Source organism: Leptonotus elevatus, chromosome 17 (genome assembly GCF_054856555.1).
Source record: "Leptonotus elevatus isolate MCC_2025b chromosome 17, RoL_Lele_1.0, whole genome shotgun sequence".
Classification (NCBI taxonomy): domain Eukaryota; kingdom Metazoa; phylum Chordata; class Actinopteri; order Syngnathiformes; family Syngnathidae; genus Leptonotus; species Leptonotus elevatus.
Window position 1 is genome coordinate 10,957,042 of NC_141255.1, and position 26,124 is coordinate 10,983,165.

Here is a 26,124-nt window from a genome sequence, read left to right on the forward strand (position 1 = left end):
AATCTTTAGTCAGGGCAGAATTTAAGGGAAAATTGTCCAGTGCTAAAGATGATTTAAGAGGACGGGTTTTGCCAGGTGCCGTGTGCAACTGGAGTCTTTTTTTGTTTAGTTTTTTTGTTTTGTTTTTCAATATCAAAGCTTTCAAGAGGAAATGTCAGCGCTAGCCTTCAGGTAGGGTTAACCTTTACATTTTGGGGAACCATGAAACAGATATAAATGGCCACACTGTGCCAAACCTATTACAGACATCAGGACCTTTTTGTTGGTGTTATGTAATAGTGTCCCAAAGTATTTATTTTGCTTGATTTATGAATGTATTTTTATACAAGTAAATGTACGTTTAAAAAAGTAGCAAAATGAATGCAGCGGACTGAGCCACTTACAGTGGTTGTGCAACTCTTCCTCGTTTGTGTCTGCATTACTGTATCATACTGCCCCTGGTGGCCAAGTCAACAGAACCACCAGCCAGAAGCAGCCACAATTAATCAACCATGAAGCAAAACAATTTAAATGTTTCCGTAACATTTCATTGTGTTATTACTTTGTTCTTATCAAACACAATATTATCAATTTTAATTCCCTTGCACAAATTAGCATTCACTAGCATTAAATTAAGCGACTACACTTGTATTCATTGCTAATCCGAGGTCTGTTTTACCCAAAACATGAAGAAAAGACGTGTGTAATATTTTGTATTTAGGTCAAATGTATTGTAACTTGTTTGGACATCTTACTGAGCAAAATTGTCTGATTCAGCTTACAACTTGCTTAACCCAAGTATTGACTTGATTAAGCAATCATTTGGGATAGAAGCGAAAGAGCACATGCAGACAGATGCATGTTTTTTTTTTTTTTTGATAACACAGTTTCTGTCAAAAAGTGGACATATGCAAAAGTGGATACCTGGTCAATGAAGTGTCACATAGTCCGTGGCCCCATCTGATTGCGTAATTGTGCATTTTTACAAGAACCAGCCGGCAGATGGGATTTTGATCATTTTGTAATCAAATAAATTGTATGAGACCTGGTTCCACGTATTCCCCAGACCCAATTTTTGTGTGTTGACAGCTGGTGTGAGCTAACATCATAGGACGTGTTGGCCTACATGCAAGACTGCCTTGGGTACCTTTTGCGCCCAACGGACCCTCGCTGGGCATGTTACCTCAACACGAGGCTGTGGATGGCAGAGTGGGTCAAGGCCAGTTTAATCTGTCTCCTTAATCGGATCCCACTCTCTTTGAATGAGTCTTAACACAGAGGACAATTAAATGGGAGCATCTGGAGGGGCTGTAACCCTGCACACCAGCGCTAATGCCGACGTGGCTTCCTTCCACCTGCCATATTTTAATTATGTGGATGCCACTGGATGTTTGTTTTTAAGTGTACGGAACAGTAAAACTCATGTTTCTGAAGGATTTTTAGTTTGTTAGTACATATTTTGTATGTACATAAGGTAAGCAGAGCTGCATCCTATCATCATGCATTAGCTTAACCTTTTCATAAGCTTTTATTACACACCTTGGGATCTACTCCCACAAGTAAAAGGCCTTGCTTGCCTATTCAATTACCAGGTTGTTGTGGTAACGGAAGTGGTACTCAAGCTAGTAAACTAACAAGCTCGTAACTGTGAATTGGGTTGAACGAGTTGAAAAAGTTAATAGTTTTATACTGATGACACTTTGACTCTGTTTCGATGGGAAATAATGGAAAGAATCCATTCCAAATTGTCAGAATGCATGGACCGAATTACAGCTCGAGTGTATAATTATCATTATTACAGCATATTATGTGCATTTTGAGCTTACTTGAAATGCTCAAATTTGTATGGGCATGCATTCAGACAGCAAGATAGCGAGCAGTAACGACAGGACGGCGGATATTCTCCTCCTCAGCGAAACGGCGGGAGGGCTATTTCACATATTGATGGAATTGATTTTCAGGCCTCAATGGCCAAGTCCAATTATTGTGCCCTTCGGCGTGGGGGGAATCAGCATTCTGTGAGGAAAGCAAAGAGAAAAGGGAAAAAGGCCATTCATCAGCGATAATGGTATCCGCAAGAAGACCCAATACTGTGTCGTTACCACTGTTTGCATTGCATCTGGCCTCTTTTTGCTTATTTCCTGAACTTGTCGTCCTTCGTTCCATCTGATTCTGCATTTTGAGCGTACTGTGGAATCAGATGGACGCATAAAATTAGCATTATATTAGAATAATGATGGCAACGGTCCCCCTACGTCGCTACAGGCTGTGCTCTTTACTTTTTTTCCATCCTTGTGCATCTTGTTTCATTAATTCCTCTCTTGTCTACACATTCCCCGTTTACTTGTGAACACAGTTTGATGCATATAGAATATGAGTTGAGATGAGACATAATATTCATTTTCTACACCCCTTGAGACAGATTCCTGGTAGCTTAATAACATCTGTGACTTTGCTTTGTCAAAATACTCAAAGAATCAAGAGTTATACCGGAAAAGGAGCCAAGAGTGTGGTGAAAAAAGGGAGAATCAATGAAAGCTTTTATTTATTTTTTTATTTTTTTTTTTTTTTATTTTTTTATTTTTTTTTTTTTATTTATTAGACGAGATGCTGTGACTATCGCGAGACCTACAGCGAGACCAGAAACCCTAACATGGCGGCGTCCTGCTGCTAAGATAGAACTAGCTCTAATATACTAAACTAATCCAAATTTAACCATCATATATCTTGCATTTTCTCTTCTCTCTTTTTCATCCGGCAGATCTGAAATACCACCCAACGTGGAGGACCTTGAACGTTTCATCGACGGATATTTTTACAGCTGCGCGATGGAGGATCCTGCCGTCGAGAAACCATCAAAGAGACCCTCTTCGAAGAAGAGGAAAAACGATTCAGCGACGGACACGGACGACCTAACCACCACCACTACGGACGTTTCGGTCAGTGTGCTGGAGTCCATAAATAAAAAACTTGACGTCCTCGGCCTCATCCTCGAGGACGTCAAAGAATTAAAAGTAAGTATGGAATTTATCAGTCAGCAGGTAAGTGTCCTTAAACAGGAAAATGCCGAGTTACATTCTACACTCACGACTGTTTCAGCCGAGCTGGAAACTATGAAAAAAGAAAATAAAACGCTAAAAGAAACAGTTTTAGATGTACAATCCCGCAGTATGCGGGAGAATTTAATATTCTCAGGTATATCTGAGAATACCTCTGATAACCCAGAGGTTGAGATAAAAAAAATTTATGACGAATTCATTAAAAATTCCTCAGGAGACGGTAAATAACATCTCTTTTGACCGGGTACATCGGCTTGGAGCCCGTAGAGGCAACAAACCCCGTCCTATTATTGCAAAGTTTGAACATTTTAAACAGAAATTATTTGTTAAAAGTAAAGGACGGGAGCTTAAAGGGACCTCATTTGGAATGAATGATCAATTCCCGAGAGAGATCAATGAGCGGCGAAAGGTACTGTTTCCTATAATGAAACAAAATAGGCAGGAGGGTAAGCGGACTACGATAGCCGTTGATAAGTTATATATCGATGGCCAACTATTCCGGAACCCCAATTCCACTCCCTGGCTGTTCTAATTAGCATTGGTGGAACTAAACTTAGTTTGATTACTAGGTGTATACATATACTGTATATGTGGTTATAAAACCAAAAACATGAATACTTATTATGTTTAGGCTATATTATAAATATAATATTAATACACAACTATATCTAAAGTATATTTATAAAAAATAAAATAAAAAAAATCTCGCTGGGGTTACTGGTGTATTGTTATGTTTAATCCCCTGTTAATTTCCCTCACTTTCACCGCCCTACTCGTTTTTGCACGGTTTTATTTACTTACACGTTACCTTACACGTTACCTTACACGTTACCTTACACGTTACCTTACACGTTACCTTACACGTTACCTTACACGTTACCTTACACGTTACCTTACACGTTACCTTACATGTTGCCTTATACGTTACCTCATATTTTATACAAACTATATAAATCACCTAACCACTTTGATTCTATCCTATAACATGCCAGTGGTGGCAAATGGCCTATACAGATATATACATAGGACTGTGTTTATATTATTTGTATGCATAAATTAGTTTTGGTTTCCTGGAATGTTTGTGGCGCTCGCTCACAGGCAAAAAGAATAAAAACTTTAGACCATCTCTTAAAATTAAAAGCAGATATTTGCCTCCTACAAGAAACCCACCTACAAAAATCTGAAGAAAAATTACTTATTGATAAAAATTTTAGCCAAGCGTACTCTGCCCCTTATAACAGTAGACAAAGGGGAGTCTGTATACTCATACATAATAATTTACTCTTTACTCTAAATAATACAATAACAGACCCAGAGGGCCGATACATTATTATTCAGGTGACTATATTTAATAAAATATATACATTCGGTAATTTATATGCCCCTAATAATGATGATCCGGCCTTTTTCCATGAATTTTTCTCTAAACTGTTTGAATTAGCAGCGAACTCTACTATTATTATTGGAGGAGACTTTAACACAACCTTAAATCCATTAATAGATCGTTCTAATAAAACAACATGTATAAGGCGATCACAATCCACAAAAGTAATAGGGGAATATATGGATGACTTTGGCCTCGTCGACAGCTGGAGACTTAAAAACCCAAATAAGAAGGAATTTACCTTATTTTCCGCTGTGCACCGGTCCTTTTCAAGAATTGATTTTTTTCTTACAAATAATTCTATTGCTGATAAAACCGTTACAAAAATACATCCTATTATTATTAGCGACCATGCACCAGTCTCCCTTTCCCTACAAGTTGATTATACCTTTAAACCACCACCTACATGGCGTTTTAACATCTCACTACTAAACGACGCAGAATTTGACAAAATTATAAGAAAAGAATGGGCGGACTTTTTGGAAATAAATGACTCTCCAGACCTATCTCCAGCTCTTCTCTGGGAAACCGGGAAAGCAGTAATTAGAGGTAAAATTATATCATATTCATCTTATAAAAAGAAACAGGATCAAAAATTAGAAAAAGACTTGGAAGATAAAATTAAACAACTGACGGATGAGTACGCAATAAACCCAAATAACCAAATATGGACTGACTTACAAAATACAAAAATACAGTTAGACGATATGTTAACTAAAAAGACAGAGTTTATAATACAACAATTGAGATACAACAACTTTGAATATAATAATAAATCAGGTAAATTTCTTGCAAACCAACTTCAACGTAATCGGGAAAAATCGCTTATAACGGCTATTAAAGGTACAACTGGTGAATGTACACAATCACCAGAAGAAATTAATCAAATTTTTTATAATTATTATCACAATTTATACTCAGAAACTAATAAACCTAACCCAGAGCATATTGAGGCATTCCTCAGTAGCTTAAGTATACCTCAGGTAACTACTGAATATAAAGATATGTTAGATGCACCACTTACTATAAACGAGTTGTACAGTGCTCTAGATAGTATGCCAAATGGCAAAGCACCCGGCCCTGATGGTTATCCGGCTATATTTCTAAAGCACTTCTGGTCAATGCTTGCTCCACTATTCTTAAGAGTAGTAACAGAAATTAAAACTAATGGTCACATACGCCCACACATGAATACAGCAGCAATTAAACTTTTATTAAAGCCAGAAAAAGACCCCACCCTTCCATCAAGTTACCGTCCGATTTCACTAATTAACACTGATATTAAAATTATCACTAAGGCTTTTACATCTAGATTAGAAACAGTAATCCCGACAATCATTCATAGCGACCAAACAGGCTTTATTAAAGAGCGTCACTCTACTAATAATATTAGAAGGCTCTTTAACCTTATTAGTATGTCACAGCGGCATGATAAAAAGGCAGTTATTATATCATTGGATGCAGATAAAGCTTTTGATAAAGTTAACTGGTCCTTCCTCTTTGCTGTTTTAAATAAATTTGGCTTTGGGAAGTCATTTATTCACTGGGTGTCAGTATTATATGATTCTCCTAAAGCGACTGTTACTACTAATGGGATTATATCTAAGAGTTTTACTCTACAGAGAGGCACAAGACAGGGATGCCCACTGTCGCCTTTATTATTTGCAATATTTATTGAACCGCTTGCATTAGCCATACGCCAGGAAAGAATGATTCAAGGAATTCACTCTGGGGTAACAGAACATAAAATTAATCTATATGCCGATGATATTTTACTTTATTTAGAAAAGCCTGCTATTTCATTAGGGGAAGTATTTAACTTAATAACTAAATTCTCACAGTTATCAGACTATTCTATTAACTGGACAAAATCAACACTTCTACCTATTACAGAAAATTCATGGAACCCTGCAAGCCAGGACCCATACTACTCATTTCCTATAGGTAATTTAAAATACTTAGGCATAAAAATCTCACCTAAATTAACTGATTTAGTTCATTTAAATTTCACTCCACTTCTGGATAGCATTTATAGTGACTTGGAGCGCTGGAATAATCTTCCTATTTCTCTAATAGGACGAATAGCCACTATTAAAATGAAAGTTTTACCCAAAATAAACTATTTTTTCTCAATGATTCCATTTAAACCTACGGCTAACTGGTTCCAGTTGTTGGACTCAGCCGTTACAAAATTTTACTGGAAAAAAAAAAGAGCAAAGATTAGTCTATCTACTCTTCAGAAAAATAAATCCAAAGGAGGTCTAGAGGCACCAAATTTTATGCACTATTATATAGCCAACCAGCTACAATATATTATTTTATGGGCACAACCCAATAGAGATACTAACTGTTGGCTGGAACTAGAACAGAAGGATTGTAATAACCTCAGACTCCTAGATTTACTCTTTATTACAACATCGATTAAGCGCCATAACTGCTTTAAAAATCCAATGATTTCCGCCACCCTGACTGCCTGGTGGAAGGCACTAGAAATGACAAAAGCCAAAGTGGAGCCCAGCGGGCTTTCTCCCCTATGGCATAACCCCGACTTTCAAATTAACAACCAATCGTTTTATTTGAATGTGTGGGAGCAGAAAGGAATTACACATCTCCACCATCTCTTCTCAGATAATATGTTTATATCATATACATCCTTGCTCCAAAAATATAAAATAAAAAACGGAAACTTTTTACATTATTTGCAAGTTAAAAGTATGATAAAGAAACAAATTCCAACACTCCAGGGTACGCTCCAACCGCCTGTTTTAGCTAAAGATATTACCAAGCTTTCTCCAACAACAACAAAAAAACTCTCAAAAATATATAAGTTACTTTCATATACTGATAAAACGTCTTTACCCATCTCAAAATGGGAAACAGACTTGTCTATAGCTCCGGAATCTGTCTTTTGGATTCAAGTTTGTGAAAATGTTTTTAAAATGACAAAACACACAAATTTACAACTTATCCAATATAAAATTATTCACAGAACATACATTACTCAATATATGATGAAGAAAATGGGACTCTCAGACTCCGACATTTGTCTCCAGTGTTTACAAAACACTACAGACACTTATTTTCATGCTTTATGGTTATGTACTCCGGTTATGTGTTTCTGGACTAAAGTCTTAGAAAAACTTTCCGCTGTCTTGGACTGTAGGATACCGTTCTCTCCAAACTTGTGTTTGCTAGGTGACTTAACAACAATTGACTTACCACATAAACAATTTCAATCTATACTTGTAGCCCTTACTATCGCAAAAAAAACAATTCTTGTTAACTGGAAAAATAAACAAACTTTGAATATCGACCAATGGTCTAACCTCCTCATAAATCATATTTTAATGGAAAAAATATCTGCCTCAAATAAAAACCAAATGTCAAAATTTAAAGAAACATGGTCTACGTATATAGAATTTTTTAACCTAAACTTGGATTTTAATTCTGCCTGTTAGCGAGAGCCACAGCAGCGTTATAACTGGCATTGATGTTTCTGTATTAGGCAATTTGTAACTAATGGTTGTGTTTCCATAGTCAGGAACCCGGCTGCTGCCAGCGGGATCGAGCGGATTCACCTCCGATGGGCACCAGGGGTTGATATTCGGATTCACGGCATGCCAGTGGGTTAATTCTGTGGGTGCTGTCCCCCCTGGCGGGGAGTGGGCGGGTCTGCCCCTCTGTTGGCTGCTGGGTGGCGGCTGCGTCTTGGCCGTTCCCTGGGTCTCTTGGGGGGTGCTGCGTTGCGGGGCTTTCCCTGGTGTCGGGGGCGGCGCCGTTCCGGCGCGGTCCGTCGCTCTGGGCCCGGCGACGCGGTTCGGGGCCTGTGGGCCGCCGGGGTGCCCGGTGGTTCCCTCTCCCCTCCCCCTTCCTCCCCCTTGCTGCCTCTCCCTCCTCGCCTCTCCCCGCCCGTCCTCCGCCTCCTTGTCCCCTCTCCCTCGTCGCCCTTCCTCCTCCTCTCCCCCTCTCCTTGCGTCCCTGCCGCTGCCCCCTGCCCTTCTTGTCGTCCCCTTCCCTCCTCCCTTCCCCTTCCCCGGTACGCCTTCCTTCCCCTCCCCTGGGCCGGGGGCTCCATCCATGGCCCGGGTCTCGGTGCTATGGGGGCCGGCGGGGGTGGCTGGGGTTTGGTGTCGTGCCCGCCCCGCTCCGGTGGGCGTCCTGACACCTCGGGCGGGACCCAGTATCCGGGGGGCGAGCCCTATCGCCCCGCCGGACGGGTCCCATATGCCCGCCGGGGTCCTGGTGGGGTGGGTGGGGGCTTGGTGGGCCGGTGCGCCTCCTGCCCCCGCCCGGTTGGGGGGGGCCCCGCTGGTCACACCTCTTAACTCACTACACTAGGTTTGCACAATACACTTTTATAGACATATAGGGCACATAACACACTTTGGGGGGTGGGGTAGGGTGGAAACACCGTCTTCACCCTACAACTCCCCTCCAATTTTAATACACCACACAACTTGTGGGTGGGGGGGGGGGCTTGGGGGCCTGTGGGGGTGCCATCGGTTGGGGGCCGCAGTATAGAGCAGTGCTGCGGTCCCCTGTCCGTGTCGCCACCCCCCCCCCCCCGCCCTATCTATTTTTTTTAATGCACCACATACACTCAGCAACATGCTTGGGTGGCGGGTGGATCGGAGCGTGGGAATATCATTTCCATCGGCTCCGGTTCACCTGCTCCTAATTTTAATGCACCACACACACACACTTGTATATACACTGGGTGGGGTCACATTCACGGTTTAGGGGTAGAGTTCGCCAGTCCGCGAGCTGGCGGACTCAGTAACAGGGGTTAATTTTCACAAAGAACGCTGGGGTGACGACCGGGGCCTTCCCCCGCTGGGCCTGGGGTTCGGGGGTGTCGGCCGCCCTCCGGTGCCCCCATCTCCCCCTTCTGCCCCCGGTGTTCCGTCCTTCCACACGGCGGGGGGTGGGGTGGGCGCGGCTGCCCTCTCCGCTCCACTGTCCGGCCCCTCTTCGGCGCCGGTGCCTGGGTGCGGGTGGTCCCCGGGGGCTGGGGGTCGGGGGTTGGGGGGCTGCCGGTTGGTCGGGGTGGGGTCGGGGGGGGGGGCGGCTTTGTTGGGGGGGGGGGCGGTGGTGGGGGTTGCGGGGTGGGGGGGTGCTGGGGGTGGGGGGTGTCTGGGGGATTGGGGGCATGGGGGCGGCTGGGGCTGGGTTGGGGTGGGTGGCGGGGGGTGGATGGGGGGCGGGGGGTGGTGGGGGGGCGGGGGTTGGGGGCCGGTGGGGTGCCTGGTGGGCCTGCAGTGCCCCGTCCTGCTGCGTTGGGCCGGGGGCGCGGGCCGTGTTGGGGCGGGGGGCGCTCCTGCTCCTGGGTTTGCTCTCCGGCCGGTGGCCCTGGTGGGGCCCGGGGGTCGTCCTTTGGCGCTGCCGCGGCCTGGGGGGCCCTGAGGTGTTGCGCTTGCTCTGTTCCGGCGGGGGTCGACGGCTCCCCTCTTTGGTGGAGATTTTCATGCATGCCAGATCCACCACACCAGCATCTACCGAAACTCAGACACAATCTGTTTCCTCCTCAGGTTATTGAATCGGTGGAGGCTGGTGTCTCGGATCTCACGCGGCTTCGTCTGTCCTTCCTTCCTTTTCTCGGTCTCTCCGTTGGTCTCTTGAGGCCTCCCTGACTTTATGTTTTTTGGATTTGTTGGGGTCTGGATGTTTCTTGGGCTGGGGAGGAGTTCTGGTGGGGGGTGTCTGGTCGGTGCTGGATTTCACCTTCCTTGGTTTTCTTCGGTCCCCTCGGGTCTCCTGGTGTTCGATTTAGGTGAACGGTATAAGATTTTTTTTTTTTCTAATAGGTTTTCTGGTGAGCTAACAAACACACGCACGCACGCACGCACACACACATACTCACCCACACACACACAAAAAAAAAAAAAAAAAAAAAAAAAAAAGTATGTATGTATGTATGTATATATGTATATATGTATGTATATATGTGTATATATATATATATATATATTTAAAAAAAAAAAAAAAAAAAAAAAAAAAAAGAGCAATGATGATGACATTTCCGAATGAACAATACTGAGCTCTTATAAAAAAAAAAAAAAAAAATGAAAGCTTTTATTAACTCATTCACTCCCAGCCATTTTCACAGAAGCAATCCCCTTCGCTCCCAGCTGTTTTACTGGATTTTGACTGATTTTCGAAGGCCCACCGATCTATTCCTATAAAAACATGGAACCTACCCCCCAAAAAATTCCCTCCTTTCATCAGGATTTTTTTAATTTTTTTTTATCTGTTTCTGTTTTGCAGCAATTAGCATCTAAGTTTCATCATTATTCACAAATCTGTTTAAAACTGTGAGGAAAATAGCTCTTTGCGACATGGCCCTGGTTGATCTCTTATACTCTGCAGCCACCTGCTGGCTGTTTTTGTACTAACTACTATTGTTTCAAGCATTCTCTTCAGTTCTGAGGCTGGATCAAAAAATGATGTATGCTGTAGCATAAAAAAATTATAATTATGTCTTTGGGCGCATGGCAATATTTAAAATTGAATGTATTTATACGTTTTTGGGAGCAAATGAGCTAAGCAACTAGAGTTAGTGAAGCTCTGCTTATCTCAGGCAAAGCCACCATTGTTAAATTTCATTATAATCCCTTGTCTTTTGACTTTGATGTGCTTCAGCCGCATCTTGAAAGTGGTGCTTTTGCGCAGGAACGTGAGCCAACCAATTTTGGTGAGAAGCGTAGCACAATTTGTGGACATATTTTGACAGAATATTTCACAGACAGTTTGAAGCGATTTTCAATACACTGTGTCTCTTTTAGTATTAAACAAGAAGACACAATTTTTCCCTACCTTCCTTTACCAATTGATTGTATGGCAATGCCGAGGCAGAACTTTCGTAGAAAATTTCAACCAGCCTATTTGTGGTTGTCATCGTATTTGCAGTATTCTGTTTGATTATGGGTAATCAATGCTACGCTCTTGAAGAAAAACAAAATATCAGGTCTCCGAGAACGACAGAGTAAAACAACATTCTTAGTTTTGGAGAGATAACTTTCACATAACACCTCACGCGTGAGCCAGCATCGGACTAGATGTTTGAGAAGACAGAGACCAGGTCTGAAGGAAGAGAAAGACGATAGCATAGACATATATGGCCAAGACTAAGTCTTCACGGAACATGATTAGGTCATGATCCAGATGTTGCTCTCGACGTGACCTTGTGAAGAATTTCTTCATTTTGCTTAGAAATAGATGAACCCGAAGAAATTAAGCTGGCAAAGTTCATAAATGGAAATGTGTGGCATATAGTCAATAGCCTTTATATATGCACCACATCTAGTCTAGATCAGCATGTTCTTACCAAATGCAATCATGGCTTTTCATTGAATTCCTTGACAAATAACCCAGTGTGTCAAAGCAAAGCTGCAGACAGTTTCTTGTTCCCCAAGGCCACACAGACTATATTCAATTAGTCACATATCCTCCAGATAGTGCCAGATTGCAGAAATTGCACGTTAGTTGAATGACAATTCAAAAAGTGAACCTCGCAAATGTCCTCAGATGACTTTAAATCCATCATGACTGCATATGTTAGCACCCGCACCAGCAGTTGTGCGTGCGTGACAATCCCGGTGTTATGCTTTAGGTAGGGTTGGCAGCTGTTGCCATGGCAATAACGGTGCCTTTCACACAAAATATATGAAAATGTAGTCGGAGGGGGAGCAGTGTAGAATAATTTCAAGGTCATCCACCAGCATCTTGGCTCAAGTTATACTGCGTGATTAATCACCATACACAGAGCAGGAACTTTGGAGGTTGGTGCTCAAATAAATTAGCAATCAACAGAAAAATTTGAAATTTGCAGTAGTGGATGTCCACAATGTATCGCATCCTTCACACGTTCATGATATTGTACATGTACCAAGATTTACGAATACCTCTTATATTCACAAACCAAAAATACTTTTAGCACAATTTTAACTCCCTCATTCACACTTCTTCTCCTGTGTTCACTTTTTTTCTCAAGGTTTGGGCTCATAGCGCACACACACGCCGTGCATTTAATTAACACCACCAATAACCCAGTTACAGCGCCTCCATCTGTAAGATTCCTCTGGGGAGAGAGAGAGAGAGACTCTCTTTCACCTTTCCCAGATCGTGCAATTTTCATTAATCACCTTCTTTGTTAATTGTTACTAAAAAAAAAAAAGGATCATGTGGGTCTTACTTCCAAATACCTTGGTGGTAAAGTGCAGTTAGGGTCACAAGAGCAGAGTTTGAAAGCAATGTTGGCAGCAATGTAAATGAAGGATGTTTGCTATTGATTGATATTGGTCTTATAGTCTGCGGTGTACTGAATGACCAAAACAGCACAGCCCACACATACCGGTATCGACACCTGCAATCGCAAAACAAAAGATTGAGCCTGTTGCAGGCTACCAAAAGAGAAACCAATGCGTAGCCAATGTTTCACTTTGTACATGGTGGCTAAATCAGCCGATGCTAACTGTTACCACACACAAACTGTGGTAGTAATAATTTCGTTCATTTGTGCTGCTACGGTTTAATAGATATTACACAGTTGAATTTAATAACTGACCAACACCATTTAAAATACGATTTAGCAGCCGCTAAGTTGCTAACATACATAAATAACACTGCCAAGACTTGCGTGAAACCGCCAACTTTGATGGCATTTTGACCACACATAAAGGGGAAATAAATCCGGATTGTACAAACTTATAAAGCCTTTGTATGATCAGATTTGAAAGCACTCACCGGCAACAGAGGAAGTAATTCCCCCTTATCAGTGCCGCCAAGTTGAAAAAATAACCCTCCTGACACTTAATCGGCAATCCAACATGTCTACCTCGCCCTTGTATATCATGTCCTTTTCAACAAAGTGACTGTCAATGCTCTTGGGCGAAAAGTTGACGGATAAACGCTTTTCGCCCTCCGCGCCATTGTAGAACATTAATTTCCTGCCGCAGGGGGGCATGTTCAGAGAAAGTCACGTGAAGTCAGGATCTCTATGGTAAACATTGAACAGGTTTAACATTTGTCAAACATGATTAATTCAGAGTGGAAAAAAAATAACTCCATATAATCTTTTGGGGACATCCAAAAATTGGACCTTTCCTGGCTTTGCTCGGAAGCAGGGGGGAAAAAAATGCTCAAATTCTACCCAATTATTGATGGGTGTATGTGCTTCAGCCACATTCTGTAGAATTAAATTAGAGAGAAAAAGGTTTCCATTAAGAATTACTGTCCATCTGTAACACAACAAGAGGCTAAAATCGAACAACATCCGACAGCGTCAATACACAATACAGGAAGTAACCAACGACAAACTCAACCTCGGGCCTAATGCCAGACAAGACTGAGTTATCGATCCCCGTTTGTGATACCGAGGCCCAAACGGAGCCACCTGGCTGCACTCTGGAGTGTGACGTCAGGGAGCTGCAGCTGCTCTCTTGTGCACTCTCGCTCTCTTTTTCTCCTCTCCTTCTGTTTGAAATTCCCATCCACGCCCGTAGTGTGCAGGGAGCCGCTGAAAAAAGACAAGTGGAGGGAGAGACTGGCCTTGAATGTCGGGCCACACTCTAATTACCAACATGACGAGCAAATCTGGTATACCAAATGACTAATTACTGGTGTGAAGAACTGATACAGTGCTGCATGAGTTCAAAAACAATAGCCAGAAAAGTACGTCGAGCCCAACCGTATTTCGAGCACTGATTGAGAGAGGAAATGTTCTCATGATTAAAGTCTTCAACTTGAGATCCCTCTTGCCATCCCTAAAACTGGCCAGTGGCCACTCCTTATCCAGTGGTCCATTTTTGTGTCGCACAAGAATTAACTGGGGTCTAGCTAAGCCTTCTGGGGGGATTAAATTGGCAGTGGAGTGTGCGGTCTATCTATAGCACGGTTGAATTCAGCGACATGCTGCCGACTGAACTTTATGGAATCTGCAAATAAAGACTGTGACGTTCGAGCATACAGCTCTGGAAAATAAGCTAAGAGACCCTAGCAAAGTTAGCAGTTTCTCCTGATTTTGCCGCAAACAGCATTTCCAAACTGCCAAAAATATTTTCATTTAGAGCGTTTGTTTCCAGAGCCGCACATCAACCTGCAAGACATATGAAGTTGGATCTGGGTGTGATAATTCACGCTGATTGTTTTTGTCCATGTCCAGATCCTGTTTCGGAATTCAATTAGTGGAACGGAAAGGAAGAACGGAGCTGACCAATTGGCACTCTGACCGGCAGTGCAGGTTAGTCCAGTTAATGAGGGGATACAGGCGTTTCGGAAATTAAATCCCCAACCCGATAAATGAGCAACCGACTCGGATGATCAAGGATGTGCAAAAAGCTGGAGGCTTTGAGAATATTCCGTTGAATTTCGAGCTTCCACGTACTCTATAATTACTCTTACTGAGTATTATTTTCCTTGACTATCAATACGACTTTTTTTCAACAAAGCAGGAAGGAGGGGTCATATGGCACTCCCATCTGTCTACTGCTCAGTTGTCACAACAGCGGGAGGAAGCCGCTGTGAGTGCCACGGGGCATCGAGGTGTTTGTAACAAGACCCTCGAGCCGACCTGACGCCGAGACACCGACACCACTTGGCGCAAGACAAACCCCCACTGGATCACACTAACACACGTGGAATGGGAAATATTCTCTCAAACAGCAGTGGTAGGTGCCGGTAGGGTGCTAAACTGTTGTCCACTCTTCAATGAAATCAAGACTGTTTGAGGGTTCTGAATGCTAATGCTACACACAATGCTAATAACAAAGAAGCTGTCTCTACAAAGGAGTCTCAATATATGAGAGCAGTCTTTTGGTCCAGAATCAACAGTTGATTTGGAAAATGGATGGATCGATAGAATACATGTTTATTGTCCACCAGAGATGGAAAAATGTCTTATATCTTAAAAATTTATTGTCATTTCTTTAAAGACAGAGATGTCCCAATTGTGCATAGGCAGGACTGCTGGTTTGAATGAGATGTTGAGTCTTCTCGAGCGCCATCACCTGCAACAACAACCCTATTGTGACCACCACAGACATAAATGAGGAGACTAAGTTTGAAAAATTTGAATGGAAGTTTTGGATGAAAAGTGAAACGCCCTCAACAATCAAGAAGAGCCTTGTTGCCTGGATTCAATTTTGGTGAATTGTAGTAGGGTTATAATAGAAATATACTACGATTGGCCTGACACGATGCACTTGAGGTAAGGTGTCTCCACAGGGCCCTATAGCAAAGTTATTTGCAGAGTTGCGCAGCCGTATTTCATTTCGTGTGTTCATCAGTAGACCTGTGAAAAAGGAATCTCAGAGTGCACATTAAGACGCGGGCATAATTTCACACCGCCAAATACAACAATGTCTTGTTTTACGACATATCTAGGACATCAGTCACTTACAGTAGGTCCTTTGCTTTTCCTCGAGAAAGGATGATTCCCCATCCATTCATCATAGAATATGTTTAACAAGGGCGGCGCGGTGGCTGACTGGTTAGCACGTCCGCCAGTCCAGAGGACGTGAGCTCGAGTCCGGGCTTCGGCCTTCCTGGGTGGAGTTTGCATGTTCTCCCCGTGCTTGCGTGGGCTTCCTCCCACATTCCAAAGACATGCATGGCAGGTTAATTGAACACTCTAAATTGTCCATAGGTGTGATTGTGAGTGTGGATGGTTGTTTGTCTCTGTGTGCCCTGCGATTGGCTGGCAACCAGTTCAGGGTGTACCCCGCCTACTGCCCGAAGCCAGCTGGGATAGGCTCCAGCGCCCCCCGCAACCCTTGTGAGGACAAGCGGTTAAGAAAACGGATGGATATGTTTAACAAAGCACAACAATGGTATTTGTTAAGGCTGGCTGATTATATCGGCCAATAGTAGGCCTACATATCGTAGTGTTGTCGATTAAACACCGATATGTTACTTTCTCGTGAAACAATAAACGCTGTTCATTCGGGAAGCAGAGAGTAGCTAGCAAAACATTATTCTGCGTGAATCACATCCTTCTCCATGCGCCTCTATGCACCAATCTGACATCAGGAGTCGAGAAGTGTCCGGGAGGTATGCGCCGCCTGATTCGTGACATTTCATCTCTCTGGTTGGCTGTTAGCTAGCTAATCAGCACACAGGGCAAGAACAGAAAGTGACAAATGCGGATAAACAGTCAACGATGGAAAGCCTTTATAATTTCGCTCATTTTCCACATTCTCATCCTTCGTATTTGGAAGTAATTATCGAAGATCGACATACCAGGTAGGATTTACTTTTATATTACACAATAGTCTGTAAAGAGCCTGAAGGTGAGCTTCGTGTGGGAGCACATCATGAGTGAAAAGATAGCGGCATGCATTATTTTTTTACCGTTGCCTTTTTCTAACAAAGAGGAATAGTGACTACCGCCGCTGATGGTACGGAGGGGTATTACTTCTCACTTAATAGTCTGTGTTTGTTTGTTTGTTTGTTTGTTGCGGTGTGTATTTTCATCATTTTTCCGCCGTGACTTGCCGACGGTCAGGTCAACGCCACATGCAGTAACCAACGTGTCTGGTTTTTATATTGAAGTAAGCACTTGCATCATGCATAAATCATGTTTAGCCAGTTACTTCACTGTGTTTACTCTCAAGTTTCAATGGGAAAGCTGATCTTATAAGCTTGGTCACAGAACAAATTCAACTCTTAAGTCAAGGTAGTACTGTACACTACTGATGGGATTGGGAATCATCGCAGGTCTGTTTTTTGTTAACTGATGCCGATCTTTTGCATGGAGATGTGCGGTTGGGATCAATAGGAACACGTGCGAGAGTTCACTGGCAGTTCACGGCCCTATGCCGAGTCATCTGTCAGCAGCCTCTCTCAGGGTTTTAGAAGGGGGACACAGCCAGGACGTCAAGGACGCTCCCGTGAGTCCCGTCATTAAAAGGTCGACGACACGAGGTTGTCACAGACAGCCTGTCAGGGACCTGCAAAGTAAATACACGCCGCAAATGCATTCAACGACATGAAGAAGTGGTTTTGCCTTTTAATTTTAAATGACAAGAGAATGCAGTTGTGCAATATTCAGTAGGCGTTGTGCTTGAGGTCATTCGCAGGTCAATTGTGCAGCGCAACTGAACATCAATACTCAACTCAAGTCAAATTTCTCTTCTATTCATCAGTGTTTGCGTCTCCTTAAATCAGCAGACAGCTCCAACTGTGAACATAATTCTTTAAACTCTTCCAAATCCCTTAAACTAGCGTATCAGCACTTCAAACAAAATGTCAGGAACCCACATCAGTGCGAGTGAATCTAAAATGTGAGGATGAAGAACTATAGTGGACTATTTGTTGTCATCAACTAACTCATGTAAGTTTTTCTTGCTAGTTCAAATTCAATTTGCACATTTTAATGGAGCACTTTGTCAAAAGGGCTTCTTTTTTTTTTTACACTTTATCGCCAGTTTGAGTCAGAATGAATCCGGTATTTCCATTACATTTCGGTTTGCTTTTCTTCCCACATCTGACTGCACCCTCTTTGAACGGCTTCTTCACTCACTGAATCATCAAGTAGTTTATCAGTCAGTCAGCTTGATTTTTGCGCCTCATTAAAACACACTGAATAGCAAAACGGATAATCAACCACAAAGACAATCCAAAATAGCTTTGCTAGGCTGGACACGTGCGTCGCTAATTGCGGGTAGTCGGAGGCAGAGGTGTGGACTCGAGTCATGTGACTTGGACTCGAGTCAGACTCGAGTCATGAATTTGAGGACTTTAGACAAAATGTTAAAAAAATTGCAACCCGACTTGGATTTTACCAACAGTGACCCTTCGACTTGAAAAGACTTGCTTCTTCAACCAAAACAAAAAGATTAAAATTTATATTAACAAGTAAGTTTCTCTCGGTGTGTGTGCGCGTGTGTCTACGTGTGCGAACTGGGCTGACACAATGCCGTCATTTAGTAATGTCAGAGAAGCCGCAAAGCCGCGAACACACGCCGCCTACGCTAAGGCAAACTTAAAAATAAAGCTGACCAAATAATACTTTTTGAGACCAATGCAACAGCCTTGGCTGATTTTACTTTGAAGTCTGCCTGCATCTTGACTACTTCCCTTTGACATTTTGGCTTGCATTATCAACGTTTTTTATTGAAATTACATATTTTCTACCACCATTATCATAATGCCACCCAAAAGTATATTAGATAGCTAATTTAGGACGCGAAGAAACCACAACTTAATTACGCCGTCATTGCACAATACGGTACAAGTCCCCTAACTGTTAGCGTTAGCATCGAGTGCCTGGCTACCAACAGTAGTTTGACAGCTGTTGCTTGGCTCGCTTGCTTTTCTTATTGTGGACCTGTGCTACTTTGTAATCCACTCTTTATGTGCCTTAAATTGCACGTAGATGTATTTTTCATTATTAAAAAATAAATAAATAGAACTTTGCCAACCAGTTCAGGGTGTACCCCGCCTACTGCCCGAAGCCAGCTGGGATAGGCTCCAGCGCCCCCAACAAGTGGTTAAGAAAATGGATGAATAGAACTTTGCCTTCATTTATTATTATTTTATAAAACACTAGCTTTAAAACCAAACAAATAACATTCAAAATGTCCAATGTGGCCATTTTGATATTAGGAACAAAACTTCAAGTGCATTACAAGTGCAATATAACGTAAGGCAGGATACCTTATTTTATACATTGACCATGTATAAAATAATTATGTATCTTGCCATATATTGTATTTAAAATTGCACAAAGACTTGAGATTTATCTGTGACTTGCAAAACAATGACTTACTCCCACCTCTGGTCTGGGGTTGCGGCACAACGCTGCGCTACTTATGCTATATCAGCTAGCTAGCTAGCAATGCGCTTCAGCTGGCTACTGTTGCGACTAAACACATTGCAGATTCGCTCAGAAGTCAGGAATCATCGACTTCGTGGCAGATATATTTCTGACATGTATCGTTCTGATGAAGGCTAAGCTAAACTAATAGCTAAGCTAACATGACACACTGGAATTAAGTGCTTGGGGCGATGGGGTCTACCATTCACAAATGTCCGGCTGAAACCGCAATAGACCTGAGAAAATCCATCTTGAAACAGCAAAATAATAGTCATGTCAATCATTCATGATTGTGTAACTGACACGAGTGATTGAATCTGTTAGTTGGCATTAGTCACTGGCCATGCATTCAAAATAATGACTTTAGAATCACTATAACACCACACTACCTATACATTTTACAGAAACTGCTCTCATTCCTGACTTTGCCCCAACCGTAGTGAAATAATTCTTCCCTTTAAGTCGTGAAAAGGTGCACTCGCTTTTATCTGACACGACACACCTCACCCCTCCAAGGCACGAGCATCTGCAACAATCAAAAGATTGTAAAAGGTGCAGCAGTCTGGCCAGCCAGTGGAATCTCCCCGGAAACCTTTATGGTACAGCTTCCTTAATAAATTGTGACATAAATCGTGACAGTAAAGAGGCCACAAAAGGAGTCCTGATTGTGGGAAGACAGAAAAGCAGCAGCAGACTCACGTAAAAAAAGGAAGTGGTGATACTTCTCATACATTTCCAAACATATGCATTTCCTATACCTCGATTTAGATGAGTTACCAGGTGTCTTCATAACATTTGTGTGTATCATCAAATTACTTATTAAGAATTAGCTATGAAATCAATTATTTCCTCCATTTGAGAGTACTCTCCCTATAGGCAAAAATAGTACGGTACGGTGATGAAGTGATAAGGGGACAGTGAGCCGATGAGCCGACCTAATGGCCATATTTCCTGTGAAATTTCAAGCTCACTACTCCTTGAAATTGCATTATCTCAAGCCTAAAAAAAGGAAATTATACACATGCATATCATACAGACATTGAGCTGATCAAGAATCCTTTCATTTTTGTTGCATTCAATTTGACTTCTTTTTTTAAAACGTTTTTTTTGTTTTGTTAAGGCATTTATATATGTATATTATACAATTGGCCAATTCATATCGATAAAATCTCACATACTCTTAAATTGTTTTCAAATAATACATTTAACACTCAAATATGACCCTCGAAAGCTCAACTTTGCCCACGTATACTCTAGATTAAAAAACTAATCTTTATTCACTTTCAATTTGACCATTGTGCCTTGGCAGAGGTCGCCGTGCTCTTGCTTGAGTGTCTTAACGGCGGATGCACATTTATTTCCCGCAGGAATAGGACTATGTGTTATTCCATTAAGTTTACCTTTTAACCTGGCTGACCCAATGTTCCCATACGAACAGATTATTGTCATAAAACTGCCTAACCTAATGTGTATTGATATATGTAGTCCTCGTACTGCTAAATAGTGATACCATTTCTTGACCTTGTGTGTCCTCAGCGGAATATAACAGTGATGTTATACTGAATTTAGTAGCACATTTAGATCAATATGGCAGTTTTTATATTTTACATGCACACATTGTGTGGGTTGGCTTATTCGCATTTCTCCCTCGCAAGTAAAGTGCCAGCGTTTTCTTCAATAAACTATCTCTCAACACTTTCATAAGTTGCTCGGAAAAACCGCCAGCTGCAAGGAATGAGGGAAAGATTGCGGCGGCTTTAAGAGATATAGCATGTCTGTGTCCGTTCGTGTATAATTGTGTGGCTAAACAAAGAAGTCTGCGGCGGGAAAAAAGGAGGCAACAAAAGAGCAAAAGCAATTTCGGAATCAAATAATTGAGTGAGGGAAGATAAGCGCGACAAGGCGATGTGTTCAGAGCTGGCGCTGAGCTACTGCGTGTGTGTGTGTGTGTGTGTGTGTGTGTTTGCCTTTGTGTATTATGAGGACATGTCACCTGAATACACGCAACACTGCGAGGACATTTTGAATTATGAGGACACAGCCCATGTCCTCATAATTCATTCAATGCAGAAGTGCTTCTAGGGCTGTAGAAGGCTTGAATCCAAAGTTTTAGCCAATGTCCTTGTAAACCATAATTACATGAATTTGTGTATTTTTGTGTATTTGATGACGCCCCCTGTAGGAAGGTCCTCGTAATGCACCACTTCATGAATTATTCACACCAGTGTATATTTCACAGCATTTGATTGGCTGACCGTCACCTGTCCCCACAATTACGCACATGTCCCCATAATTCCGTTTTTTCTCAAAATGCTGTGTATTGTGAATGTTTGTCTGTAGACGCAGAGCCTTTTTTTTTTTTGCAGCCACCAATTCCTAAGTAGATAAATTAAATAATGAAATACACTATGACATTTAATTATATATTTCAGCATTTAATTCTTGCAGTGGTTGTTTATTTGAAAATATACAATGGTTAACAGCTGTTTATCACATCACTTTGAACAGCTGGAGGCAGAGACAGAGAAACTGTCAGTGCCGTATATTGATTCATCATTTAACATCCCACCCTGCCTTTACAATGTAACATCTTTCTGTACACCAGTGGCCAAATGTTTTGAGAATGACATTGATTTTCTAAAAATCTCCAGTGCTGACTTATTATTATTGTTTTTTTATGATGGCAATTTGCATGTACTCCAGAATGTTATAGTGATTAGATGAATTGCAAAGTCCCTATTTGCCATGAAAATTAAAGTAATTTCCTTTAGTGACCTTACAAACTTTAAGTGAAGAAGGCTTCAGGGCACCCAAGAAAATCCAGCAAATGCCAGGACTATCTCCCAAAGTTGATTCAGCTGCGGGATAAGGACATCACCACCAGTGTAGAGCTTGCTCAGGAATGGCAGTAAGCAGGTATGAGTGCATCTACACCCATGGTGAGGGAGTAAGACTTTTGGAGGATGGCCTGGTGTGACCAGTGAAAAGGGGATTCCATAAATACAGACCAAAATAAGAAAAAAAGAGTTGAAGTTATTTTCTCTGATTAACCCCCTTTCCAAATGTTTGGGGCATCCGGAAAAATGCTTGTCTGGAGAAGAAAAGATGAGCGCTACCATCAGTCCTGCTTCATGCCAAAAGGAAAGCATCATGTGACCATTCATTTGCAGGGTTGCTTCTCAGCCAAGGAATTGGGCTCGCTCACAATTTTGCCAAAAAACACATGCATCCATTACTAAAGTATAGTACTAAAACATCCTCGGACAGCAACTGTATGACAGCAGCAAGGTTATTTTATTTACTAAAGCAAAAAAACATTTTCGTTAATGAAAAAAAAACCCTTTTTAAAAAACTGAAACTGAAATCACATTTTATGATTACAAAATGATCTATAATTCTAGCAATAATATCCTTTGTTTTCGTCTGTGGTAATTCATTTAATATATGAGCCTTTGGGGTTCATTTTAAATGTGATCTATTTTTTTTTATTGACACTGTAAATCATAGAACAATAGCCACTCTTATCAACAAAGTTCATAATCCAACGACTGAACCAATTTGTTGATTTGAACGGGATTTATTATATTGCCCTGAGTACGGAAGTGACGTCATCTAGCAGCCCCGATAGAGAACCGCCCCCGGCTCTATTTACTTCACGAGATGTGATGGCGTGTAGCTGTGCTAATGAGGTAGGTTTGAAGCTCGAATTTTTCCTGTTGTTGTTGGTCGCTTGTGTACATTGCTCCCTCTTTCGCGAAAATGATTTATAATGCAAGTCCAGTGTAAGTGCAGCTAAGCTTACGTTAGCATACCTAACCATCTGTTGATTATGATGGATGCAGCTAATTATTTAGAATTGCTACGCTTCTGTTAGCGACGGTTAGCATAGCAGAGCTAACCGTCTGTTGAGTAAGATGAATGCTAATTGCAATTTTTAAGAGGAAAGCAATAACAGGCTGGTTTTTGATGTGAAAATATACAATGGCTTAGTATTACCAGTACAGTATAAATGAAGTATTGGTAAATTGCTGCATTTGTGTTTACTTAAATTTGTTCTTTCAATAGAAATATTTCAGTAAAGTCTGTTAGTGTTCATTACATTTAATTTATGCAAATATTTAGCAGAGCTGTGCTATCCACTGTATTTTATTTTCGTTGGCACATTTACTGCACACTGCACAGGCTATTATGGTAAAAGTCAACTTCAAGACATCTGCACCAAGTTACCTATCAAACTGATTGAAACTCATTTTTTTCTATAGCTTTAGATCATTATCTTCAGTGAGACATGTCAGTCATGAGGCCACAGAGGGCAAAAGTTAAACCCAAAGAAGAGGTAGCATACTTTTCATCCTTAGGTAAAGACAAGAATGGCTTCACCATAAAATATATTAATTAATTCAAAGGTGAGTATTGGTAAAATATTCTTTAGTATGGGTCTAGTTTTCATTATTGTTATAATGAAATATTTCTGTTGTATCCTTTTTTCTTTGTAAGGTCGAGGAGTGTTCAGTTCCTGCTCCTTTCAGAAGAGAGACTTTCCTACTGAATATCGAGGAGAAGTTCTAAGCAAACAGGAACGTGAAAACAGGCTGAGAGTGTATCATGATGCCCGGAAGGTTTTCATGTTTGAATTTCGCTACAATGGAAAAACACTATGGTATGTTTATATGGTGTGTTGTCACACTTAATTTTGTTTTTTTGGGGGGATATCGTGCAAGGTTTGACAAAACATAAAAGATTAATTAAAACTCAAAAGCAAAAGTACATTCTTTTCTCAATATAATTTTTTTATTTTTTTATTTCATTTTTTACAATATTGTGACTTGTTTTTTTATTTTACTTTTACAGTTATCGTGAGTATCGCTAACCTCACAATATCATGTTAATTATCATATCGTGATTTCTTATGACATTTGGATATTGTGTCATACATGTGACATACTAGAATTACTGGTCGCACATTCATGATTACATGAAATTATATTATAGCAGTCTAGTCTTAGTAAGAATTTAATTGTATTGGTATTTTTCTATTCATCTGCCCCAGGTTTCCACTGAAGCACAACCTGATGAAGACACAGCTATCAGACTGCGCCAAAGTTGACCAGGTGACTAGATTTCTTTTTGAATGTTGTTGAAATCAGTTTTCCGAAGCAAGACATTAGTGGAGGGTGGAGATACTAGGGCTGCACAATATGTGGAAAATATCTTGCCGCACGAATGACTCATGCAATATGTGTATTGCAAAGACGTGCAACAAATGAATATTGGATTAATTGTATACTTTAGTCTGAGGCTAAGCGATATGGCCAAAAAATAAAATAAAAAGTATTTTAAACCAACCATCCAGCATTCTGCCACCACTTGTGCAAAATTACAACTCACAATAACATCTGGATGTAACAGAACATAACAACAGCTTTTAATAATCCAGAAGACAAAATTCATTTCACGATTTAGCAAATTTTCAACGATTCAATTTAAATTTAATTTATTCAATTAATTTGATTTATTGCCAGGCCCTACTTGAGTCTGAATTTGACCAATCAGAGACAACATTAATTGCGCATCGCCATACAAGAGAATTGTATCGAGGAGCATTACTAACAAAAAATAACTTATTTGGATAAGACTAGATCACAATGAGCATGATTATTTTTCTGCACGTACGTGTATTTCTTTAATTAGATTATATAGATATATATATTAGGTCCATGTTCAATGTCAAAATAATCTCCATCACTGTATAAAACACCCATGTCGCATGTTTTGTCAATACTGTGCAGACCTCACAGGTGCATAGTCTTCACAATGTCGTAGTTGTGAATAACTGACACTCTGAGGACAGTGTATTTACACACTGCGAATGTAAAATAAGTTTTCAGGGGTTTGGAGTTACACATACAGTCCTCATAATTCATACTCTGGTATGGACACTCTGAGGACTGTGTATTTTCTATTAATTGTTTCATTGTGAAAAATAGACGTCACCAATTTACACAAACCACTAGTGCTGACGGATTATTTATTTTTCAAATAGCAAATAAAATGTATTTGCATTTACAATACTTTAACCTATTCATTGTTCTTTATGTACTGTAACTGTGTAAATGCACAGGTACAGTCGTGTTACTAAGAATTTAATTTTATATGTATTTTTCTCTTCATGTGTACCAGGTTTCAAATGAAGCACAACCTGAAGACATAGCTAAAGATGTAGCTGTCACAGACCAAGTTGACCAGGTGACTAGATTTGTTTTTGAATGTTGATGTTGAAATACATTTTTCAGAAGCAAGACGTAGCACAATATATAAAAAAATATTTTGTCGCACGAATGGCTCATGCATATACTGTATGTATGTATACAGTATATGTGTATTGCAAAGACATGCAACAAATGAATATTGGATTGTATACTTTAGTCTGACTTTGACCAATCAGAGACTACCTTAATTGCGCATCGCCATACAAGAGAACCGTATTGAGGGGCATTACTAACAAAAAATAACTTATTTGTATAAGACTAGATCACAATAAGCATGCTTATTTTTCCGCATTAACGTGTATTTCTTTCTTTGGATTATAAAGATTTCTCTATTTCTCTATCTTTATCTCTATATCTATCTATCTATATCTATATATCTGTCTCTCTATGTCTCTCTCTCTCTATATACAGTATATATATATCTATACATCTATATCTGTATGCATGTGTGTGTGTGTATATATATATATATATATATGTATATATGTATATATATATATATGTATATATATATACATACATATATATATATATAGACATATATATATATGTATATATATATATGTATATGTATATGTATATATATATATATGTATATGTATATGTATATGTATATATATA

The 26,124-nt window shown here is 40.7% G+C and overlaps 2 protein-coding genes and 1 long non-coding RNA gene across 5 annotated transcripts in view; 2 read left to right on the forward strand and 1 right to left on the reverse strand.

The window, feature by feature from the left end:
- Positions 1-26,124, reverse strand: part of tmem178bb (transmembrane protein 178Bb) — a 91,417-nt gene that overhangs the window by 47,066 nt on the left and 18,227 nt on the right. The window lies entirely within an intron of this gene.
- Positions 2,586-10,296, forward strand: LOC147159798 (uncharacterized). Of its 2 annotated transcripts, XR_015090490.1 has the most exons (3): positions 2,586-2,993; positions 7,960-8,045; positions 9,951-10,296. XR_015090490.1 is itself a non-coding variant. In XM_086058982.1 (2 exons), exons 1-2 carry the CDS (start codon positions 2,808-2,810, stop codon positions 8,758-8,760), a joined length of 987 nt encoding a protein of 328 aa, XP_085915108.1. In that variant the 5' UTR covers positions 2,586-2,807; the 3' UTR covers positions 8,761-9,374. The 2 variants fall into 2 exon arrangements, 1 of the variants encoding a protein (XP_085915108.1); XM_086058982.1 differs by lacking the exon at positions 9,951-10,296 and having other exon boundaries at positions 7,960-9,374.
- Positions 23,438-25,482, forward strand: LOC147159799 (uncharacterized). The gene is made up of 4 exons (XR_015090491.1): positions 23,438-23,640; positions 23,732-23,894; positions 24,285-24,345; positions 25,415-25,482. It is a non-coding gene; the product is annotated as an uncharacterized LOC147159799 (long non-coding RNA).